The sequence below is a fragment of the Vicia villosa genome, linkage group LG1 (genome assembly GCF_029867415.1).
Source record: "Vicia villosa cultivar HV-30 ecotype Madison, WI linkage group LG1, Vvil1.0, whole genome shotgun sequence".
NCBI classification, from domain to species: Eukaryota; Viridiplantae; Streptophyta; class Magnoliopsida; order Fabales; family Fabaceae; genus Vicia; species Vicia villosa.
In genome coordinates, this window is record NC_081180.1 from 6662379 (window position 1) to 6685221 (window position 22843).

At 36.8% G+C, this 22843-nt stretch overlaps 3 protein-coding genes across 8 annotated transcripts in view; 1 reads left to right on the forward strand and 2 right to left on the reverse strand.

Annotated features, from left to right (window-relative positions):
* The first annotated feature begins 14007 nt into the window (after positions 1-14007).
* On the forward strand, positions 14008-19023 carry LOC131627543 (uncharacterized). Of its 6 annotated transcripts, none has more exons than XR_009291496.1 (7): positions 14011-16898; positions 17015-17039; positions 17222-17527; positions 17641-17928; positions 18042-18392; positions 18494-18581; positions 18670-19023. XR_009291496.1 is itself a non-coding variant. In XM_058898386.1 (6 exons), exons 4-6 carry the CDS (start codon positions 18244-18246, stop codon positions 18928-18930), a joined length of 498 nt encoding a protein of 165 aa, XP_058754369.1. In that variant the 5' UTR covers positions 14008-17039; positions 17222-17527; positions 17641-17928; positions 18042-18243; the 3' UTR covers positions 18931-19023. The 6 variants fall into 6 exon arrangements, 1 of the variants encoding a protein (XP_058754369.1); XR_009291497.1 differs by having other exon boundaries at positions 17259-17527; XR_009291500.1 differs by having other exon boundaries at positions 17271-17527.
* Positions 19024-19770: 747 nt separating this feature from the next.
* LOC131614326 (uncharacterized) lies at positions 19771-21211 on the reverse strand. Its single transcript, XM_058886149.1, has 3 exons — positions 20793-21211; positions 20113-20311; positions 19771-20013 (listed from the first exon to the last, which is right to left on the reverse strand). The coding sequence occupies exons 2-3, from the start codon at positions 20308-20310 to the stop codon at positions 19771-19773; spliced, it is 441 nt and encodes a 146-aa protein (XP_058742132.1). The 5' UTR covers position 20311; positions 20793-21211.
* Positions 20851-22843, reverse strand: part of LOC131615069 (protein FAR1-RELATED SEQUENCE 5-like) — a 2794-nt gene continuing 801 nt past the window's right edge. Inside the window, exons 1-3 of the mRNA XM_058886735.1 lie at positions 21407-22843; positions 21240-21320; positions 20851-21144 (exon numbers count right to left, since the gene is read on the reverse strand). The exon at positions 21407-22843 is cut by the window's right edge and continues 801 nt beyond it. Coding sequence (XP_058742718.1) covers positions 20851-21144; positions 21240-21320; positions 21407-22843 — 1812 coding nt within the window. The remainder of the gene's footprint in view (positions 21145-21239; positions 21321-21406) is intronic.

Genomic DNA, 22843 nt, shown 5'->3' on the forward strand with positions numbered 1-22843 from the left:
TGATTCAATTAATAAGTTGCACTCCCTATAATTACTAACCACACAATAATATAACAATAATAATGGGGAAGGGAAATTGTAACCAGCGGAGGAGAGGGGAATTGAAACCAGCGGGATATAAAAATAAAAGGCAAAAGGTTTAACACAAGTAATAATTTGTAAATAGGGTTTAGGGTTACCAATACTCGTAGCTTTGGCAGTTGACAAACCCTGAAAATTGGAAAAGACAGAATAAACAGAGGGGTGAGTGCATTATCGGTTCGGAGGCAAACGTCACTAATCCTAAAAATAACGAATAAAGAAATTTAAAATAATCAAAGTAAATAGATACTTAGCTTCGAATTTGATCTGATATGGTTGGTTGGGCGCCTTTAGGGTTGACCCTGAAAAGGCAAGGCAGAAAGAGATGAATGCAAAGCAAACCCTAATTTAAAATATAAATCAAATATAATTTAAATTAAATTAAACTGAGTACTTAACTTTGGCTTTTGAATCAGGCGCGTTGTCGGAAGGTGTTTGAAAAGATAACCCTGAAAAAGGCACAGAAGAAGAAGATTTTCAGTGTAGGGCTGATCTTCGTAAACCCTAATTTAAAATTCAAATTGAATATAATTTTAAATTGATTTAACTAATTATTAGTCTTACGACCTAATTAATTAAATCGGGTTAAGAAAACTAAATCGAGAGCAAGAATAATTTTTTAGGAATTTTTGGAATTAAAATAATGCATATATGAATTTTTGAAAGTATTTAAATAAATAAATAAATAAATAATGTATACATATACTAAATCAAAAGAAGAAGAAAAAAAATTTAAATACTAAATATTATAAAAAATGTTTTTTTGTTATTATAAAGTTTTTATAAAGTTTTATGTAAATAAAAGAAAGAGAAAAAAAAAAAATAAATAAAACAAGTATATATATTAAAATAAAATAAAGTGGCTGTGTAATAAAAAATAAAAAAAATTCTGAAATTCTTAACTTTTGATCCGGTGTAGCACGCGCTTGCAGACTATGGTAGAACTGCGCTCTCCAGATGCGTTAGATTGAACTGGATGATGATCTGACGGCAGAGAGGATGAGAGTCTACCGCCTCCACGTGGGTCTTGATGCAACGGATCTCTAAGTGTTCCCTTCACGCGCGCGCGCCACTTTTTAATTTGAACCGGCCAATGAGATGATGACAACGCATCATCTTCCTCCTTGGAAATCTGCAGAAACATCTTTTACAGCGCTCCTCTTTTGCAACGCTGTAAAATGTCCAACCCTTTTGTACCTGCAAATAGCGAATACACACAAACGACCATAGAAATATGGCGCGATACCATGGATGAATTCGTCTCAACCACGCGAATCCAATAGTGCTTGTCTTAAGGTCCAATTTTACGTGGTTTAAAAAACCCCAATTCCAAGAGTATGAACCCTAACACGGTGATTCTCTCAGATCAGCACCAAAATACAATTAAACGTCCAGAATCGTTCAGTATATCACATAGAACAAATATATGCAATTAGATTTGATTACGGATGCGTATGTTATGTAAATCGAAGAGAAAAAGAAAAGCAAACCGTGAAGCTTTTCGAGATTGATTCTGAGTGTTTGGCTTGCGTGTGACAATTGGAACAGCTTCAGTGATGTCCAGAGAGTGTATTGGAAGGCTTTGAATTGCTCGAATCCGTCTCAAACTCTAAAACACCTTTGCAATTTTTCTTGATTTCTTGAACTCGGGTTTGGAGTTCTTGGAGGCAGTTGTTCGTGACCTCTGCATATGGCTTTGTTGTGTATATATATGTGAATGTTTTAGGTCAACAAAATTGTAGAAAATCTCATTGAATCTTGATTTGCCATGTTTGGAAAACTTGATTGAAAATTCTTTCTAATTTTGCCTTTAAAAGATTCAATCTCTTTTCAATCTTTTATGCACGAATTTGAATCAAATATTATGTTTGATTGTTGATTGAATTGATTGGAAAACATAATTAAATCAAATTTTTTCAAATGTCTTTGATTTGTTTGATTTAAATAATATTTTAATGAATATAAATTCAATAAAAATCAAATATTGGTCATAATTTCGTGGCAAATGGATTTGGGCTTCTAAATTTAATAAGGAAGAAGTTTGGATCTTAAAAATATAGGCCCACTTGCAAAAGTTTTCAAGTTTCTTCACCTTTTTCCCTCCAAAATTGCCCAACTTTGATAAGGTCTATCTCTCTCATTTTTTGAGGTATGAAGGTGTTCTAAGACTTTTTAGAAACCTTAGAGAGTCTTCTAACCAATGTCTTTGGTCCCATGTCAAAATTCTTTTCCATTCTCATTTTATGACCTTTTGAAAAACATGTCTTTTTGTTGACTTTTGAAGAGGACCTGTAATCTATGAAGCCATATCTCTCAAACCATTGACCTATGAGCTCTGATTCTTGGTCCCTTGGATAGAGGAGTGGATTCCCTTTAAAATGAGCTTTGGTGGGAATTTTTCTGATGAAGTATGAATATTTGGCGAATTTTCAAAGTTTGGTTGACTTTTTCAGTTTATGCCCAAAATAGTAACTTTTGTCTTTTGACTTTTCTGATCTTTCCTTGCATCATCATGATCAACCCTTGATCAAATGATGATTTTAGGGTAATGAGGATGTTGTTGACCAAATATCTTGAATTTTGACTGTATATTGACTTGAAATGACTATTTTGCCCTTGAGAGTTGACTGTTGACCTAATCAAGATTTGAGGGACTCAATTTGCTCTGATTGACTTGCAACTTTACATGAAGATTCTTTGGGATGTTGGTGACCCTATGGAACCACCTTGAACCATTGATTCAGTGATTTTCCTTTGAAAGAACCAAACCCTAGTTCAGAACTTTGTATAGGAGAATTTGTATAGGAGCTTTGCATATGGATTTGAAACTTGAATAGGAGAAATAGTGTGGGCAAATTTTGGGGTATGACAGCTGCCCCTGTTCAATTATCTTAAACCTGAAGATGTAGAATGGTTAGTATGCCAGTCGGTATCTGAAGGTAGAAGGTGATTGAACACAAGAATACCAAGAAATTTGCCCTATTTGAAGTAGGGACTTTTGTCGGAGATGGGCTTGTAGATGCCATCTGGTAGTTGTTAGAGTGTAGATTGTTACGCAATTTCTGCTTTTGCTGTCTTCCCTCTTTTGAATGTTGAGGAACCGTCCAAGGTATCGACTCAAATCTGTGTTGGGTTATTTAAGGAACCGTCAAAGGTATCGACTTAAATTCGAAGCATATTGTTGAGGCACCGTCAAAGGTATCGACTCAGATATGCGGATAGATTGTATAAGGAACCGTCAAAGGTGTCGACTTATATCTGAAGTATGTCGTTAAGGAACCGTCAAAGGTGTCGACTTAACTCTTGATGTGGGTTGTTAAGGAACCGTCAAAGGTATCGACTTAACTCTGAAGCATATCATTGAGGCACCGTCAAAGGTATCGACTCAGATATGTAGATAGATTGTATAAGGAACCGTCAAAGGTATCGACTTATATCTGAAGTGTGTCGTTAAGGAACCGTCAAAGGTGTCGACTTAACTCTTGATATATTAAGGAACCGTCAAAGGTATCGACTTAATACTTGAAAATAGATTGTTAAGGAACCGTCAAAGGTGTCGACTTAACTCTTGTAAATGGAGATAGTGGTATCATGAAAAGTAGAGGTTAGTTTTCTTTATGCCATGTCATGATGCATGCAATGTGTTTGTGTGACGGGATTCTCAAAATAAATGAGGACCTCGTATGTTATGTATGCAATTGTCGCGCTGTTTTATGTATTATGTATGAGCGTGTATGCAATTGTATGAATATGTTTATGACATGTGATATGTGAATATGATTCATGTTGTCTTGATTGAGAAAATAAATCTCTGTATCTTTGAAGATGTTCAGCTGGGGATTTATGATCTTCGCTTGGGGATGACCAGTAACTTGATGTACCTGACTGGGGATGAAAGATATTAGTAAGCCATGTTGGAGAAGAACAAAGTGTCGATGGTGTTGAAGATGTCAACTCTGTTGGGGATGTGATTTTATGAACCTGGCTCTGTGGGGAGACATGGGTGTCTTGAGAGTTGCCCCCAGTATTATAGCACTTGTCATTCCTGGATCTGTATTGGGACGCACCGCTGAGTATTGATCAAGATGTCGGACTGGACTTGCATAGATTTGCCCCAGTTAGCTGGAACTTTAGAAAGATTCGCCTCGCGAGGACTTTGTGAGATGTACACCATGGGCGATATGCCCCTAGTAATCGTAGGCTCAAGACAGTGTCCCATGTTGATTGGGGACTAGCTTTAGATATACTTGGATGTATGCTCCTGATTGTTCGAGCATCCATGAGAGATTCTCGGAATCTTGACTTGATTGCCCCAGGTTGATCGGGAAATAGTTGGAAGTCCACTAGGGATGAATGCCTTTGACTTTTTGGTATTTTGAGAGATTCTTCGAATCTTGACTTGATTGCCCCAGATTGATTGGGAAAAACATGTCATGCCCCTTGTATACGTAAGAGACATGGCTTCTTGGAGTGATTTTGTTTGTCGGGATAACTTTCAGTCATTAGCCATACCCTGTGCAAATTTATTCTGATGCTAACATTTGAAATTACGTAGCAGAATATGTTTAATAATGAATTCATGAGATGCAATGCATACGTTTGTCTTGAGTTTTTTTAAAAAACATTAAAACAAGAGATGTAAAAGCGTGATATTTATAAAAACATGATGTTTGTAAAAAACAGGATATCAACTTAGCATTTGTAGTAAACCTTAAGGAGTCGGGATACCTTTTTGGCGACAGTATGCTTTCGAACTAACCATGCTTCAATTAGGACTTTCAAGGGTTGTAGCGTGGCTTGGTTCACGGTTTAAGAAACAAAGGATAAAGGCTCGAAATTTGATTGTACCCACCCCTCTTCGTGATGATCTTCAATCCTAAGCTCAGTTGATTCAACTTATGCATTCAGGTTCCAAGAAACTTTTGGATTTGCACCTTTGATAATAATGATGGTTCACAAGTAGAGAGAACTTTTGAGATGGCAGTCACTTCTTCCTTTTGGTAGTCACAACTTTGAGTTGACTTCTCTTTTTTTTTTCTTCATCTTTTTGATATCCCTAACTTTTGCCTGAACTGTCTATTTTGAGCTTACAGTCAGCGGGATGCCTTGATTTTTTTGCTTAAGTCATCTTTTGATATTTTGACTTAGCAGGCTTTTCTTTGTATATATGTTTTTTCATTTTTTTCTTTTTGAAAGATATTGACTGCCTTGTTTGATGATTGATGAACCGTCATTGTCTTTTGATTGACATTTCCAACACTTCTTTGATGTGTACGGATGAACGCTTGTGATTGAAACCTTTGTTGAAAGGTGTACAGAGTGATTCTCTTAAAATAGAATGCACAGCCAAAATAACTGAGAACTACCCTGCCCCAGGTTAAAAATGCGGGTGTTTCGTACAAAAAGAAACTTCTACTCCTTAGGCTCAAAGGGGTTGACGAGGGATTATCATCCTTATATCTCCACTGTTTAGGAATTGAAACAATGCCTGTACATCGTCAGCATAGTCCGTTCAAAAGCATACTGTATGAGGTTGCGGTATCGTTTTCGTCATCCTCCCTCAAAAGGCTTACAGCTTTAGCAGGAGTTGAGTATCACAAAAACATATGCAGAATAAAGACATAATTTAAAATGAGTGATAACGAGATAATTTATTCAAGACAAACATATGCAATGCACTGATGATGATTATTAAAACAGATAATGTCTATCATAATTCGAATGTTTAAACAAACAAAATAGAAATTGCAAATGAAAGTAAATCTAATGGTCTAAAAAGTTCATCCTTCTAGACATTAATCAATCTTTTTGTGATTAGGCATAGGAGTAGTGATCACCACAGGGGTCTTGGGATGATAGAATTCAATTTCACCAGCATCGATCATGTCTTGAATCTTGTTCTTCAATGGCCAACAATCATTCGTATCATGCCCAGGGCTATTGGAGTGATATGCGCACCTCGCATTGGGCTTATAGCTGGGAGCGGAGGTGTTGGGCTTTACAGGAGGATCCCTTAAAGTAATCAAGTTCTCTCTCAGCAAATATTGTAATACCTGAGCCAGTGACATGTTGATCTTTGTAAACTGACGTTTAGATGTATCTGACTTGCGTCTTTGTTGCGGAGCTAGTGTAGAGGTCAGAATTGTCCCCACAAATTGGTTGGGTTCATTGTGATCTTTCTGGTCGTACACAACGTGAGATTCCTCGGGAGACTGGCAGTCAATGATTTTGTCATCGATTAAGTCTTGGATCTTATTCTTCAGTGTCCAACAGTTATTAGTGTCATGTCCAGGACTATCAGAGTGATACGCACACCTTGCATTAGGATTATAACGAGAAGAGGAAGTACTAGGATTCCTCGGAGGGTCCTTCAAAGTGATTAGCCCTTTCTTCAGCAATTGTTGCAATGCTTCGGCCAGAGTCATATTGATCTTTGAGAATTGGCGCTTGGGTGTATCTGACTTGTGTCCTTGTTGTGGAACTGGTGTAAAGGTCAGAATTGTCCCCACAGATTGGTTGGGTTCATTGTGACCTTCCCGATTGTACCCAGTACTGGCCATATGAGGTTTCTCAGGTGAAATGACGTCAATGATCTTGCAATCAATGAGGTCTTGGATCATGTGCTTCAATGGTCCACAATCCTCTGTATCGTGACCAGGACTGTTTGAATGATAAGCACATCTTGCATGGTACTTGTACCCAGGAGCGGGATTAGTAGGAAGTGAATATGGAGGCAATAGAGTTATCAAGTTCTGATTGAGCAGTTGTTGCAGAGCTTGAGACAGCGACATATGTAATGGAGTAAATGACCGCTTAGGCTTGGATCTCTGATTATCTTGACCACCTTGATACTTGTATCGATTCTTCTCCTTCTCGATCAGAAGTGCCTTCAATTCTTCTTGCCCCTTGGCCAGGTTAAGGATCATTTCTTGGAATTGGTTGTTCTGAGTTTGGAGATTCTTCACAGATTGTTCGAGATTCATCTTTGTTACTGAAATAAACAGCACAAAGAAGAGGCATTTATTTTACGAAACCTGTGATGCAATGTTTATGAATGATATGATTATGCACATGCAATGTTCTCAAGGAGTTAAAGGCTTTTTAACACATTTAAAAGAAAAGAAAATAGAAGCAAAATAAATTAATTAAAAATAAAAACCAATGTATTGTTTATTATTTTTGAAGTTACATCGAAGAAATACTATATAATAAATATAAAATAAGAGAAGTCAATCTTCAAGTCGACGCTTTCTCTTCAATCCTCTGATTTCCTCTTTATGGGCTTTGACCATCTCGTTCTTTTCTTGAATAAGCCTATCAATCTCTAACTCCCATGATTGTATTTGTTCAGGAGAGATAAAATCCTCAATCTTCCACTTGCGAGAGAAATAGTCAAGCATACTATCTCGTTCTTTAGCATTAGCCACTAATACTGCCTTTTCTGCTTCAACCTTTTGTAGACGCTTCTCAAGATCAGCCTTTTCTTGTCTTAAATGAGCCACGGTGGCAGCAAGGTCTTCGTTTGGAGCGAGTACATAAGGCTCCAATTCTACGTGGACCTCGGGAGGAGTGATCCTTGGAACAACAGGTGTGTCGGATGGATGTGGTATGCCGAACTCGACGACTCGGTCATAAATCCATTTAAAGTAAAGATCTGAAGGAGTATCGATCCTCATTCCCAATTCTCTTGCACCCACCTTTTTTACTTCATACCAAGCTTTAATGAAGCGATTCTTTTTTTCAGTTGTATCTGAACCATAGTCAAAATTTTCCGCACTAAGATATATGGAGCGGGGCTTATCTTTTAAAGCAAAACCAAACTGATGTCGAGCAAGTATAGGGTTATAGGTAATTCCTCCATGGATGCCAAGAAGAGGCACATTAGGGAACTCTCCACAGCGGTCATATAACTGAACTCCTTCGAATTTCTTTGGATACCAAATGATGTCGTCGTATGAAAGCTCCATAATCCTTTGAATCCAAGTCAAACCTTCTTCATTCTTTATTGAGGATCGGGGTAAGTGAGAAATAAACCACCTATGTAAGAGAGGGATGCACCCTAGAACACAACCTCGTCTCTTTGTCACTCTAGCGTTGATGGAATGCAATAAATCACCAAGTAGAGTAGGAACAGGATTCTTGCTAAGGAAGATTTTGATAGCAGCCCTATCAACAACTTTGTCGCAGCGGTGAAAAAGAACTTGTCCATATATCAACAGGGTTAGAACACTTTCCAAGGCATCCATGCTTGAAGCTTTAGCAAAGATCTTAGCTTTCTCGATCAAGAAATCCACAGGTATCCCAGAGTAGTCTCTTTTGTTGATCCAAACTTTGTTAATTTCTGATCTTGGTAGGTGTAGAGCAGCAGCAATGTCTTCCAACTTAGGACCTCCTTCCTCACCAGTGTAAGGGATTTGATCAGGTATGGGCATGTCCATTATGTAAGAGAATTCTTCCAATGTAGGTACCAGTTGAAAATCTCTATAAGTGAAGCAATGGAGAAGAGGATCATAAAATTGCATCATAGAGTTGAGGAGAGCTTCATCCACTTTGGTTCGCATTAAACTCATCAGTTTGTTGAGAGATTCAGAAAGAATAAGAGAGCCAGTAATGTCATCACATAAGAGCCTTAATGCAGTAGGTACTTTCTTGAAGTTGAGGAAGAAAGGTTTTCTGATTAGGATTCCCATTATTCAAATAACCTACAAAACAAATTATGGTTAAAAGACCTTTTTCTCCTTGAGATGAGTTAGCCATGTCATGAATGCATGTATGCATGATGCATCACAGAAAAACAAATCCACACAAATCACACAATTTTTGGTTTAAGGCTTGCATGGAGTTTTAGATCAGGTGTCCTTCCCAAGGGCATTTCTATGGATAAGGAGATTTCAGCAACAGGTTCTACAAGTTATCCAGAATTGTAAGCCCTTCTAAAGCACCCTCGGACATGATGCATTTGCACCATGCAATGATACTTTGAGAAAGAACCTATCTGAATTGTAGCATCGGGTAGCGACTAGTCCTTAACATTTGTCAAGGGTAGTCCCCCCACTACGTTCCTAAAGGCCAGGATGGGTTAAGGGTAACTAAAGGTCCTTGAGCTCCGGCGCACCCACAGACACATACATAGACCTCCCTCATTTGAGAAAGGTGTGCATATGCTATGGAGTCCTAACTCAAGCGTGAACTTCATACTGACTCATCTCCCACATATGTGAAAGAGGTCCTTATGACTATGCCACTCCTAATCTTAAGGGTTCTTGAATCCGGGAATAGGATTCGTCCTTCAGTTAATTCCCAAAACGCCCCCCTGAAAAATAAAACAAACAAAGCAAACAATAGAAAACATTTAAGTGAATCCTAAACTTTTAAGGTAACCCCTCTTTTATAAGAAATTATAAATCCCCAGCAGAGTCGCCAGTTCTGTAATACGGTGAACTGACTTTTTATCGATCGAAATGTCGCGGTAAGCAAGAGTCGCCACCGACTTTTATTTTATCCAAACTATATTCGGAAAGGCAAAAAGAAACAGAAAAAAACCTTTTAAGAAAATCTGAGTTCGGGGGTAATTTATGCAAAGGGAAGGTGTAAGGCACCCTTTGCATCCATGGTTTTCCATGGGCTCTTAATTGCTTTGCTTGCTCGTTTGTTTTTTTAAAAAAGGTAGATGAAAGAAAAAAGTGGACTTTAGCTCGTAAATGAGCGTAGCCAGTTTTCGAAGAATTGTGAGAAAGAATATTAAAGATGAGCATTGCAAGGCAATTAGGGGCAATTACCTTAAACTCAGATGATAGGTCTCTTTTTAGCCTTTCAGAATGAAAGGGTCAATCCTTGCCATAAGAGGGCAGGAAGCCTTTCGTTTGGAGGTAGAAGGGTCATCGAAACATCCTTTGCCATAAGACTGTCCCATGCCATAGAAGGGCAGGTAGTCTAAGGTAAGGATCAGAATAAGCCTTATTCGTAGGCAACCAGAGGATACCTCAGCCTTTTCCGTAGGCAACTTCCGAGGGTCGAGGTCATATTTGTGTATCGAAGGCAGCATCATTTAGGGTCGCATGACCTTTATTTATCGAGGCAGCATGGCTGAGGTATCCTCGTATTCGAGGGACGTGGCTTATTCTGTAAAGAACACAAAGGCAACAGGCAACAAGGCAACAGGCAACAAGGCAACAGGCAACAAGGCAACAGGCAACAAGGCAACAGGCAACAAGGCAACAGAGAGGTTACCCCAAAAGAGTGCGTGTGTGCAACAATCACGTGATTATGTTCAGTTATGTTATCTTATAAAATTACGTGATGCTGATTCAATTAATAAGTTGCACTCCCTATAATTACTAACCACACAATAATATAACAATAATAATGGGGAAGGGAAATTGTAACCAGCGGAGGAGAGGGGAATTGAAACCAGCGGGATATAAAAATAAAAGGCAAAAGGTTTAACACAAGTAATAATTTGTAAATAGGGTTTAGGGTTACCAATACTCGTAGCTTTGGCAGTTGACAAACCCTGAAAATTGGAAAAGACAGAATAAACAGAGGGGTGAGTGCATTATCGGTTCGGAGGCAAACGTCACTAATCCTAAAAATAACGAATAAAGAAATTTAAAATAATCAAAGTAAATAGATACTTAGCTTCGAATTTGATCTGATATGGTTGGTTGGGCGCCTTTAGGGTTGACCCTGAAAAGGCAAGGCAGAAAGAGATGAATGCAAAGCAAACCCTAATTTAAAATATAAATCAAATATAATTTAAATTAAATTAAACTGAGTACTTAACTTTGGCTTTTGAATCAGGCGCGTTGTCGGAAGGTGTTTGAAAAGATAACCCTGAAAAAGGCACAGAAGAAGAAGATTTTCAGTGTAGGGCTGATCTTCGTAAACCCTAATTTAAAATTCAAATTGAATATAATTTTAAATTGATTTAACTAATTATTAGTCTTACGACCTAATTAATTAAATCGGGTTAAGAAAACTAAATCGAGAGCAAGAATAATTTTTTAGGAATTTTTGGAATTAAAATAATGCATATATGAATTTTTGAAAGTATTTAAATAAATAAATAAATAAATAATGTATACATATACTAAATCAAAAGAAGAAGAAAAAAAATTTAAATACTAAATATTATAAAAAATGTTTTTTTGTTATTATAAAGTTTTTATAAAGTTTTATGTAAATAAAAGAAAGAGAAAAAAAAAAAAAAATAAAACAAGTATATATATTAAAATAAAATAAAGTGGCTGTGTAATAAAAAATAAAAAAAATTCTGAAATTCTTAACTTTTGATCCGGTGTAGCACGCGCTTGCAGACTATGGTAGAACTGCGCTCTCCAGATGCGTTAGATTGAACTGGATGATGATCTGACGGCAGAGAGGATGAGAGTCTACCGCCTCCACGTGGGTCTTGATGCAACGGATCTCTAAGTGTTCCCTTCACGCGCGCGCGCCACTTTTTAATTTGAACCGGCCAATGAGATGATGACAACGCATCATCTTCCTCCTTGGAAATCTGCAGAAACATCTTTTACAGCGCTCCTCTTTTGCAACGCTGTAAAATGTCCAACCCTTTTGTACCTGCAAATAGCGAATACACACAAACGACCATAGAAATATGGCGCGATACCATGGATGAATTCGTCTCAACCACGCGAATCCAATAGTGCTTGTCTTAAGGTCCAATTTTACGTGGTTTAAAAAACCCCAATTCCAAGAGTATGAACCCTAACACGGTGATTCTCTCAGATCAGCACCAAAATACAATTAAACGTCCAGAATCGTTCAGTATATCACATAGAACAAATATATGCAATTAGATTTGATTACGGATGCGTATGTTATGTAAATCGAAGAGAAAAAGAAAAGCAAACCGTGAAGCTTTTCGAGATTGATTCTGAGTGTTTGGCTTGCGTGTGACAATTGGAACAGCTTCAGTGATGTCCAGAGAGTGTATTGGAAGGCTTTGAATTGCTCGAATCCGTCTCAAACTCTAAAACACCTTTGCAATTTTTCTTGATTTCTTGAACTCGGGTTTGGAGTTCTTGGAGGCAGTTGTTCGTGACCTCTGCATATGGCTTTGTTGTGTATATATATGTGAATGTTTTAGGTCAACAAAATTGTAGAAAATCTCATTGAATCTTGATTTGCCATGTTTGGAAAACTTGATTGAAAATTCTTTCTAATTTTGCCTTTAAAAGATTCAATCTCTTTTCAATCTTTTATGCACGAATTTGAATCAAATATTATGTTTGATTGTTGATTGAATTGATTGGAAAACATAATTAAATCAAATTTTTTCAAATGTCTTTGATTTGTTTGATTTAAATAATATTTTAATGAATATAAATTCAATAAAAATCAAATATTGGTCATAATTTCGTGGCAAATGGATTTGGGCTTCTAAATTTAATAAGGAAGAAGTTTGGATCTTAAAAATATAGGCCCACTTGCAAAAGTTTTCAAGTTTCTTCACCTTTTTCCCTCCAAAATTGCCCAACTTTGATAAGGTCTATCTCTCTCATTTTTTGAGGTATGAAGGTGTTCTAAGACTTTTTAGAAACCTTAGAGAGTCTTCTAACCAATGTCTTTGGTCCCATGTCAAAATTCTTTTCCATTCTCATTTTATGACCTTTTGAAAAACATGTCTTTTTGTTGACTTTTGAAGAGGACCTGTAATGTATGAAGCCATATCTCTCAAACCATTGACCTATGAGCTCTGATTCTTGGTCCCTTGGATAGAGGAGTGGATTCCCTTTAAAATGAGCTTTGGTGGGAATTTTTCTGATGAAGTATGAATATTTGGCGAATTTTCAAAGTTTGGTTGACTTTTTCAGTTTATGCCCAAAATAGTAACTTTTGTCTTTTGACTTTTCTGATCTTTCCTTGCATCATCATGATCAACCCTTGATCAAATGATGATTTTAGGGTAATGAGGATGTTGTTGACCAAATATCTTGAATTTTGACTGTATATTGACTTGAAATGACTATTTTGCCCTTGAGAGTTGACTGTTGACCTAATCAAGATTTGAGGGACTCAATTTGCTCTGATTGACTTGCAACTTTACATGAAGATTCTTTGGGATGTTGGTGACCCTATGGAACCACCTTGAACCATTGATTCAGTGATTTTCCTTTGAAAGAACCAAACCCTAGTTCAGAACTTTGTATAGGAGAATTTGTATAGGAGCTTTGCATATGGATTTGAAACTTGAATAGGAGAAATAGTGTGGGCAAATTTTGGGGTATGACACTTTGACGGTTCCTCAACATTCAAAAAAGAGAAGACGGCAAAAAGCAGAAATTTCGCAACAATCCATACTCCAACAACTACCAGATGGCATCTACAAGCCCATCTCCGACAAAAAGTCCCTACTGCAAATAGGGCAAATTTCTTGGTATTCTTGTGTTCAATCATCTTCCACCTTCAGATACCGACTGGCACACAAACCACTCTACATCTTCAGGTTTAAGATAATTGAACAGGGGCAGCTGTTATACCCCAAAATTTGCCCTTATATATTTGCAAATGTCATTATATTTCAAATAAGTGACATAACATAGTTGGTAAGGATTTGAGGAAAAGGCTCGTGAGCGAGAGGTCCCGGGTTCGAATCCCACTTCTAACATTTTTCCCTTGTTGTGTGGTTCTAAGTTTAATTTTAATCTTATTTTCATTTATATTTAAAATCACAAAAAAATTACATTTTTATCCTTTTTATCTTTGATTTTCGTTTTCTATTATTTAAGCATTTTAAAAAATATTAGATTTCTTAATTTTTCCATTTTTATTAAAAAAAAAAACAAATCCAAAAAAATCATAAGTTTTAAAAAAAAAAAAAAAAATTCAAAAAGATTAGATTGCATTTGCATCTTAGGATAGTAGTTTTTTTTAGAACAAAATCTAAAATTGGTTAAATATGTCAAGAATCAAAATCAAATTAAAATTTGATTTAGAATTTTGATTATGTTAATTAATTTTTGATTTGTACTCTTTTTACTAACCTAATTTTTTTTTAATATAAATAAGAACACTCAGAACCCTTATGGAGAGAATTCGGTCACGTATCAAGGACCTCCCAATTTATAACCACTAATCCTAATTTCTTTTTCAGATACTATTTCCTAATCTCTAAACTCACGATATATTCAAAGTTCACCATGCCTTAGTTTCTCACCGTCATCTTCATGTTCTATCAAACGTAAAGACCATCAACTCGAACAAAGAGTGGATCTGAAGCATAGCAGATGAAGATCTAAGCCAATTCAAGAGGTATTGTCGTTTCAAACACATTCCTGGAACGTCCCTGAAGATAATCCAATCGTCCTCATGGCTTAAAGCACTCATAACCGTCGCACACAATCCACGGTTTGTCAAAAAAAATTTAATTCGATTATGCCAAATTGCAATTTATAAATGATTTTTGATTATGTTTCTGAGTTTGTTTAATTGTATGGAATGTTTATGGATTGGAAATTTTGAGTTTCGTTGCAGATTGGGGAAGTCACCATAGTTAGGGCTTTTGAGCTTTGAATTGGGGATTTCAATTACAAACGTAATTAGGCCAAATCGATGCCCCTGACATGTTTAGAAGATGATTTTGGAACGAACCATATGTTTAATTGGAATTTATTCACGGTATTTGGTGAGTTTGTATTTTGCAGGGCTTTGGCAACATAGCAAAACCGTGGCCTAAAATGTTGTATTTTCCAGAAATCTCCAACGAAGAAGAAGATGCAGGGCGCGTTATTTGTTTTTTTTTAAATTTGTCACGAGCGTTTAGTTTTTTATTACTCGCGAATATTTAACATCTGGTGAATTGAGTCCTGGTGGTAGCGCGTACGTTTGGTGGCCTAAGGGTCCAGGGTTCGATCCCTGGCCCTTGCATATTTTTTTCCTTTAATTTCCTCTGCAGGATCACGTGTATCTCAACAACAGGGCTTCACCATGCACTTTCATCATCAGCCATCAGATTGCCAGCCTTTCAGATCCAACGCCCTTAGAGCTGAGGGTCTATCATGGACCTATAAACCTTGCCACACCAGATTCCAGCTAAGTGTTTTTTTTTATTTAGTTTTATGCTTTGTTTAATTATTTATATTTGATTATATATTTCAATTCTTTTTATTAAAAAATTCCTTTTATTAAAAGAAAATCATTCTAAAATTTTCCCTTTTTACAAAAAATAATAAAAAGATTTATTTAACTTATTTGTTAAATAACTTTTATTCTTTGGTTTAAATGATCAAATGTTTAACTTAATTTAATTAGTTTAATTGTTTAAATTATCAATTGATTAAAATATAATTAGGGTTAGGTAATTTAATCGAAATTCGATTTTCACCGATTTACTTAATTGGGTTGAAAACCAACAATTAATTTGTTTTTATTCTATTAACTAGCGTTAACTTATACCCAAAATCAGGGTTTACGAAGATCATGCCCTACACTGAATACATTTTATTTTCTATGCCTTTTCAGGGTTATTTTCAAATACACTCCGATTACGCGCCACGGTTACCCCCGAGGCTTTCCGCCAACCATATCAGATCAAATTCGAAGCTAAGTGTCTTTTATTATTATTTTATTTAGTAATTTCATTATTTTTATTTTTATGGTTAATAAAGTTCTCCTTCGAACCGATAATGCACTCACTCTCTGTTTTCTGTCTCTTCTTTTTTTTTTCTTTTCAGGGTTTGTCAAATGCCAAAGCTACGTTGTTGGTAACCCTAAACCCTAACCTTTTATTTTTCTGTTTAGTTATTACTTGTGTCAAACCCTATTAAGGGATCCGCTGGTTACAATTTCCCTCCCCCATATTACTGTTTCTTGCCTTATATTATCTGCGTGGTTAGTAAAATAGGGAGTGACAACCATGAATTGAATTTAGAATCGCTAATTTACAAGATAATATAATTGAATATAATCACGTGATTGGTGCACACACGCACGCTTTTGGGTAACCTCTCTCTGTTGCCTTGTTGCCTGTTGCCTTGTTGCCTGTTGCCTTGTGTTTTTTGCAGAATAAGCCAAGTCCCTCGAATACGAGGATACCTCAGATACCTCAGCCATGTTGCCTCGATAAAAAGGTCACGACCCTAAATGATGCTGCCTTCGATACACAAATGACCTCGACCCTCGGAAGTTGCCTACGGAAAAAGGCTGAGGTATCTTCTGGTTGCCTAACGAAAAATGGCTTATTCTGATCCTTGCCTTGGATTACCTGCCTTTCTATGGCATGGGACAGTCTTATGGCAAAGGATGCTTCGACGACCCTTCAACCTCCAAACGAAAGGCTTCCTGCCCTCTTATGGCAAGGATTGACCCTTTCATTCTGAAAGGCTAAAAAGAGACCTATCATCTGAGTTTAAGGTAATTGCCCCTAATTGCCTTGCAATGCTCATCTTTAATATTCTTTCTCACAATTCTTCGAAAAATGGCTACGCTCATTTACGAGCTAAAGTCCACTTTTTCCTCTTTCATCTACATTTTCTGAAAACGAGCAAGCAAAGCAATTAAGAGCCCATGGAAAACCATGGATGCAAAGGGTGCCTTACACCTTCCCTTTGCATAAATTACCTCCCGAACTCAGATTTCTTTAAAAGGTTTTTTTCTGTTTCTTTTAGCCTTTCCGATTTAGTTTGGATAAAATAAAAGTCGGTGGCGACTCATGCTTAACCGCAACATTTTCAATTATAAAAGTCAGTTCACCGTATTACACCTATGACAAAGGATTCGATATATCATTACTTGGTAAACGTAACATTGCAACTTTTCATCTGACCGAAGATTTGGTATATCATTAGTTGGTAAAGGTAACATTGCATGCTTACTGTTCGGTTTTTAATCTCTATTTCTTTTGCATTCTCTCTCACCGTTTAGCTGTCGTTCTTTGCGTAACATCCACTCCAACAACAACACTCGATTTCAGACAACATCATGTCTTCTTCAGATAGGTTAGTATCTGTTCTCTTCATTTTTAATTCATCTCTGCTTTTCTGATATCCAAATCGACAGGGTTTTTGAATACCGCGCAAATTTGCTGATTTAAATATCATAGATTTTACATACTTTAGGGTTTTTGATACAATCTTTAGGATTTTATAAACAATGTGTGTTGCATGTTATAATGTTGCAGAGCTGATAAACTCAATCTTCAACATTTTGATGAAAAGAAACTTCAACAGATGTACCTATGTCATAAGTTGTATTTGAAAAAACGATTGCTCCAGAAAAAAAAGATCAGGAAATTTTATAGCTACGAAGAATTTTGTAAACAGTTGGTAGAAGTGTGTAATCTTCGAGCAAAATACGGACTTGATCCACCAAAGGAACCTGCCAAGGAGCTCATTCAAAGTGCTCCAGTCAATACTGGTGTTGATGCAAGAAAAAGTTACCATGCATCTGTTTACAGAGCCTCTCTCCAAAATGATGCATCCAGGAGGTAACTCTGAAGTGTGTTTTATGAATATGAACATGTATTTTACCATAAAAACCTGTATGATTAGAGAGCAAGTAAGATAATAACGTTTCTTTACTTCATTGGACCATTTGTAGGAGTAATAAACACAGTAAGGTGTCGGGAATAGCGAAGGGAAAGGGTGAAGCTGGCGAGGGTGGTTCCAGACAACATTGTGTGCAAGAGGTTACCAGTTCTACGATCAACGACAGGCTCTCCGTGGAGGTGGAAGTGTGTAATCTTCGAGCAAAATACAGACTTGATCCACTAAAGGAACCTGCCAAGGAGCTCATTCAAAGTGCTCCAGTCAATACTGGTGTCGATTCAAGAAAAAGCTACCATGCATCTGTTTACAGGGCCTCTCTCTAATCATCTGCATCCAGGAGGTAAATCTGAAGTGTGTTTTATGAATATGAACACGTATTTTACCATAAAAACCTGTATGATTAGGGAGCAAGTATGATACTAACGTTTCTTTACTTGATTGGACCATGGGTAGGAGTAATAAACATAGTAAGGTGTCGGGAAAAGCGAAGGGAAAGGGTGTAGCTGGCGAGGGGGTTTCCAGACAACGTTGTGTGCAAGAGGTTACCAGGTCTACGATCAACGACAGGCTCTCCGTGGAGAAAGGAAAGAATAAACTTTGGCAGAACGAAGATAGGTTAATTCGTCCGACCCAAGGTGTGGTGATCAATGAGGGCATGGAAGGCAAACGCAAGAGAGGAGGTCATCGCGAAGTTGATGCCGGAGGTAACGGGAAACTAAAGGGTAAGGCAATAGGTTCTTCGGAAGCCCCCGATGCTCAAAGCGTCGACTATGAATTCACAAGTATATCATCCAACAGCAATAGGTAAATCTATTTTGAACGTATATTATATTGAAATAAGTTGCTTCGATGTTGAGTTGGAAGTTTCTAAACAAAGTTTATATGATGTTTTGGCTTTGGTACAGGGTGTACACTACGATCATTGTGAATCAGGATGAAGAGTATTGGGTTAGAGAAGTGTTTGATGCAAAGAAGATGCGCAAGAATGTGATGGTATGTCTTGTTTTTATTTGATTTCCTATAACAACAGAAGTCAGTTGTTTATTTTAAAGAATCTGACATTCTGTGAAAACCTTTGCAGCAATTTCCAGCAAATGTGATTGATAGTTGCCTTCTCCGCCAAATTTCAAACATTGTTTTACTTGACTGTGATAAGGGTGAACCATACTACTGTGAGATAAAGAAGAGGGAAGAGAAGAAGGAGACATATCTGTGTGGGGCGTGGTTTGATTACGTAAGGAAAGCTGATTTGAAGGTCGGTGACAAACTCCATTTTGTCATCCGATACCCACCGGTGGAGGAAATATTGGTATATGTTGAGCGTAGGGCTGCAACCCCATAGGGGCACCGAGGAGGATCATAGTTGCAATGGTTTTTTTGAAAGTTACTATTTGTAATATTATAATTTTATATTGTAAACAATTATGGAAGTTTATTAAGTTTTATTTATAATGTTCCAGATACAATGTTAGTTGTGATGTGAAGTGAAGTATATTGGGTATTTTGTATGTGTTTGTTAAGTTTTAATGTAAGTGATTGTTATTGCTGGGAAATTTTATGGTTGACCCCAGTTTATTAAGATTGGGCCCTTTTTGTGGTTGTATTAATCATAGCACATTCTGTTGTTTATCTGCATGATTTATATACTTTTTATATCAAAAAGTATTTGTACGGAGTAAGGATCCATGCAAAAACCCATGCAATGCTCAAAATTCAGGGGGTGCAAAAATGAAAAAGCATGAATATGCAAAGTATTTTCCGGATTAAGGTTTCTGTTACTAATGACCTAATTTATGGTTGTTGTTGTTCACGTTTCTGTTCCTAATGACCTAATTTATGGTTGTTGTTGTTGTTGTTTATGCTTTTGTTACTAATGCCTTGATTTATCAGAAAACAAATTATTCATTTATAGAAAAAAGAAACTTCTCATCTGAAATATTTGTAGTGAGTAAACTCCTAACTGAATGATGCAAAATGCTAAGATTTAATTTAATATTATACACAAGAGATACAATACTTCATTACACTGCAAACGTACATAATGAAACTCAACATTTGATTCATTTCAACACCAAAACAGACAACATCAAAACAAACTACATACCAACTACTTAACAAAACATCAAAGAAAATTACTTTCCATCTTCAACCAAGTTTAATTATACGCCTAAAATTATTCGTATTACATCATAAAACGAACAAACATTCTTGTAGGAGGATCTGTCACAGTGCACTCAAGAACATCACCAGCCCTCAGACGAGTTGCTTTAACATACTCATACCAACCTAAGCAAAGATATCTCTCCCCTGGCCTCCTACCAGTCTTCAACACACATGGGTAAACAGCATCGGTATGAACATCGACAATGTCTATCTCAGTTTGCAACGGCAATAACCAATTGGCAGCAACATTAGATGGAAAGTGCTGCATTTTATATATGTTTCATAGCACAAAATCATTATCAATACATGCATATCTAACATACCAACATGTCGATTAAAATAACCGGTCCAGATTACTTACGAAAACATTCTTTCCTCTTACACAAGCAGCAGTGACACGATAATTGAATGAAATGCCATTTTCTTCAACCACGGGATCACCGAAATTTTCATCCATCTCTTCTTCACCTTCATCACTTTCAATGTCACTGAGATCGACATTCTGTTCAACCTCATCGTAAACGTAATTACCTAAATACTCAGCCCATTGTTCATCCATCCTTCAAAAAGATAAACATGCAACTATTAAAATTACAAAGCAAACAATGAAATTATACGTAAACGCAAATATGTAAGCAAATGATAAACATAATTACGTATCACTTGAAGTCACTGAGTGGGATTCACCACTGGACATTTCTCAAGAGCAAGAACACTTAACAATTCACTTTTATAACAAGATTTTTTCCTTATGTTATTTTTTCCTCTCTTGGTGGTACTACTACTATATATATTGGAAAAATTATATAGGTATAGTTACACCTAACCTAAACCTCATTCAATGGCATTAACTTTAGGTGAAAAAAAATATTAATGCATGATGGTAATATAACCACTACTGCACTCATAGAATTAGGTGACTGACAGTAGAACATATAAACTGTATCAGTGTTGATTTGACTCCACTGAACTTACAAACTATATGCTATGACACAAAAAACCTATATAGATGCATGTATTCTAACCTAAACCTTGTCATACCACTAAAAATCACCTCCAAAGTCATGCCTGGTCAAATTACAGCTACTTATTTGCTCGTTCAAGTACCACCATTGTTCATCAGTCGTTGTGGCCTACCGAAACACGAACCCGAATTTTCCGCAACTGTCGTTGGATATAGTGGGATTAACGGTTGTACATGCATTGGATGCAACATCGGTTGTACCGCTGGCAACACGGGTTGCAATCCATACATTGCAGGCATGGGTATGCTTGTGCTTCCAACTTCCGCACGAGAAGTCGCTGTCACATTCGCGCCACGAGAGTTCGGTGGTTCTGTACATTTATTTTGCACACTACTTCCACCAATGCGACCTCTTTTTCCATTCTTGTTCTGTTTTAACAAACAAATTATTCTTGTGATACAAATAATAACACGTTATAATTAATACAGCATATCAGAGCTTGTATTAAAAAAAAACATAATACCTTCACAACCTGGCTGAATGAATCAGTTACTGGCCGCAACGTCATACCAACATTTTGTTCAGATGGCTCGTTTTCCGCAACCTGCAAATTATACAACAGAAACTACTATGTTTATCAAAAGAGCAACAGATTGACTCAAACGAACAGAATATAGCTTTCGAAATTACCGAACAACTCCTTGCATTATGAGTTCTACTGTTGCATTTAGAACATCGCCTAATAGATTTTATGTCATTCTTTCTTTTCTTTGGAGCACCTTTGCTATTCACAATATTTGGATCACCTACAACTGAGTTCGATGCCAAAATAGGATCGTCCGTACTGCAATACTTTTTGTGTAACTTCAGAATGTCACCCATTATTTCCCCATAAACACCTTCCCTTTTTGAAGCTTCATTGCAAAAGGCAGTAAATGCAGAACAATATGCACCAAACCGAGCTAGCTCAATCATTTTAGAATCATCAGAACCATTACAATTCATGTTCAAGTACTGAATTTTTGCATCCTTCGTCCATCTCGATAAAATCAAACCGGTGGGAATGAGACTAACATGTTCTTCCTTCATGACACCAAACATATGAGAACATGGAATCCCATGAGAATCCCATAACCTACACTCACATTGAAGTGTTTCACCATCATACACAACCTCTACGTCATAGTTATCACAACAATATTTTGTAAATCGATAAGTCTTAAATCCGTTGCGAATTAACTTTTCCTTAACAATCAATGATCCAGCCTTCACTATTTCATCTCTGACTTCCTTGAAAATCTCCATAGTATAAACATTCGCAGCATGGCTCTCAAGGGCACGCAGTTGAGTAGTCATCACAGGTTCTGAAAACTTTGATTTATAATCGGCAATCAGTTCATTGTTTCTATAAGATCTCATAGCCTGATCAAAATTGTGCATAAATTCAAAAATGCAGCCTTTCTTCCTGACATAACTCTTGATGACTGCATTGACGGCTTCACATTGAGACGTAGTTCTTATACGTCCAAAAAACTTCTCACGTAGATATGCAGTTGCCCATAGTGACCTGTTCTCGTACGTTTTTGCAACCCAGGGATTTCCTTCAAGTCCGTTTTCTTTAATTATTTTTGACCAAAACTCTTCAAATTGATCCTTTGTAAAATTAGAGTACATGGCTTTTTGAAAATCTTTCAAAAATGCCGAGTTCTTTACATTCTCAGACGCATTCTTGTTCAAATGCCAAGCGCATAAACGATGTGTCGCATCCGGAAACACCTGTTTTATAGATTCCCTCATCGCCCCATCTCCGTCTGTTACAACTGCTGCTGGGTATCTATTTTCCATGCACTCTAAAAAACACTCCAACAACCACTTATACGTCTCTGTCGTTTCATCTGACACCAACGCAGCACCAAAAATAACTGTCTGAGAGTGGTGGTTACACCCTGAAAATATAACCAATGGGTAGTTGTATTTGTTCTTCTTGTAAATCGTGTCGAACGCAATCACATCGCCAAAACAAAAATAGTCAGATCTACTGCTTCCATCAGCCCAAAAAAGAGACTTCATTCGTCCATCCATGTCTACGACATATTTACCATATAACATGGGATCAGTAGATGACTT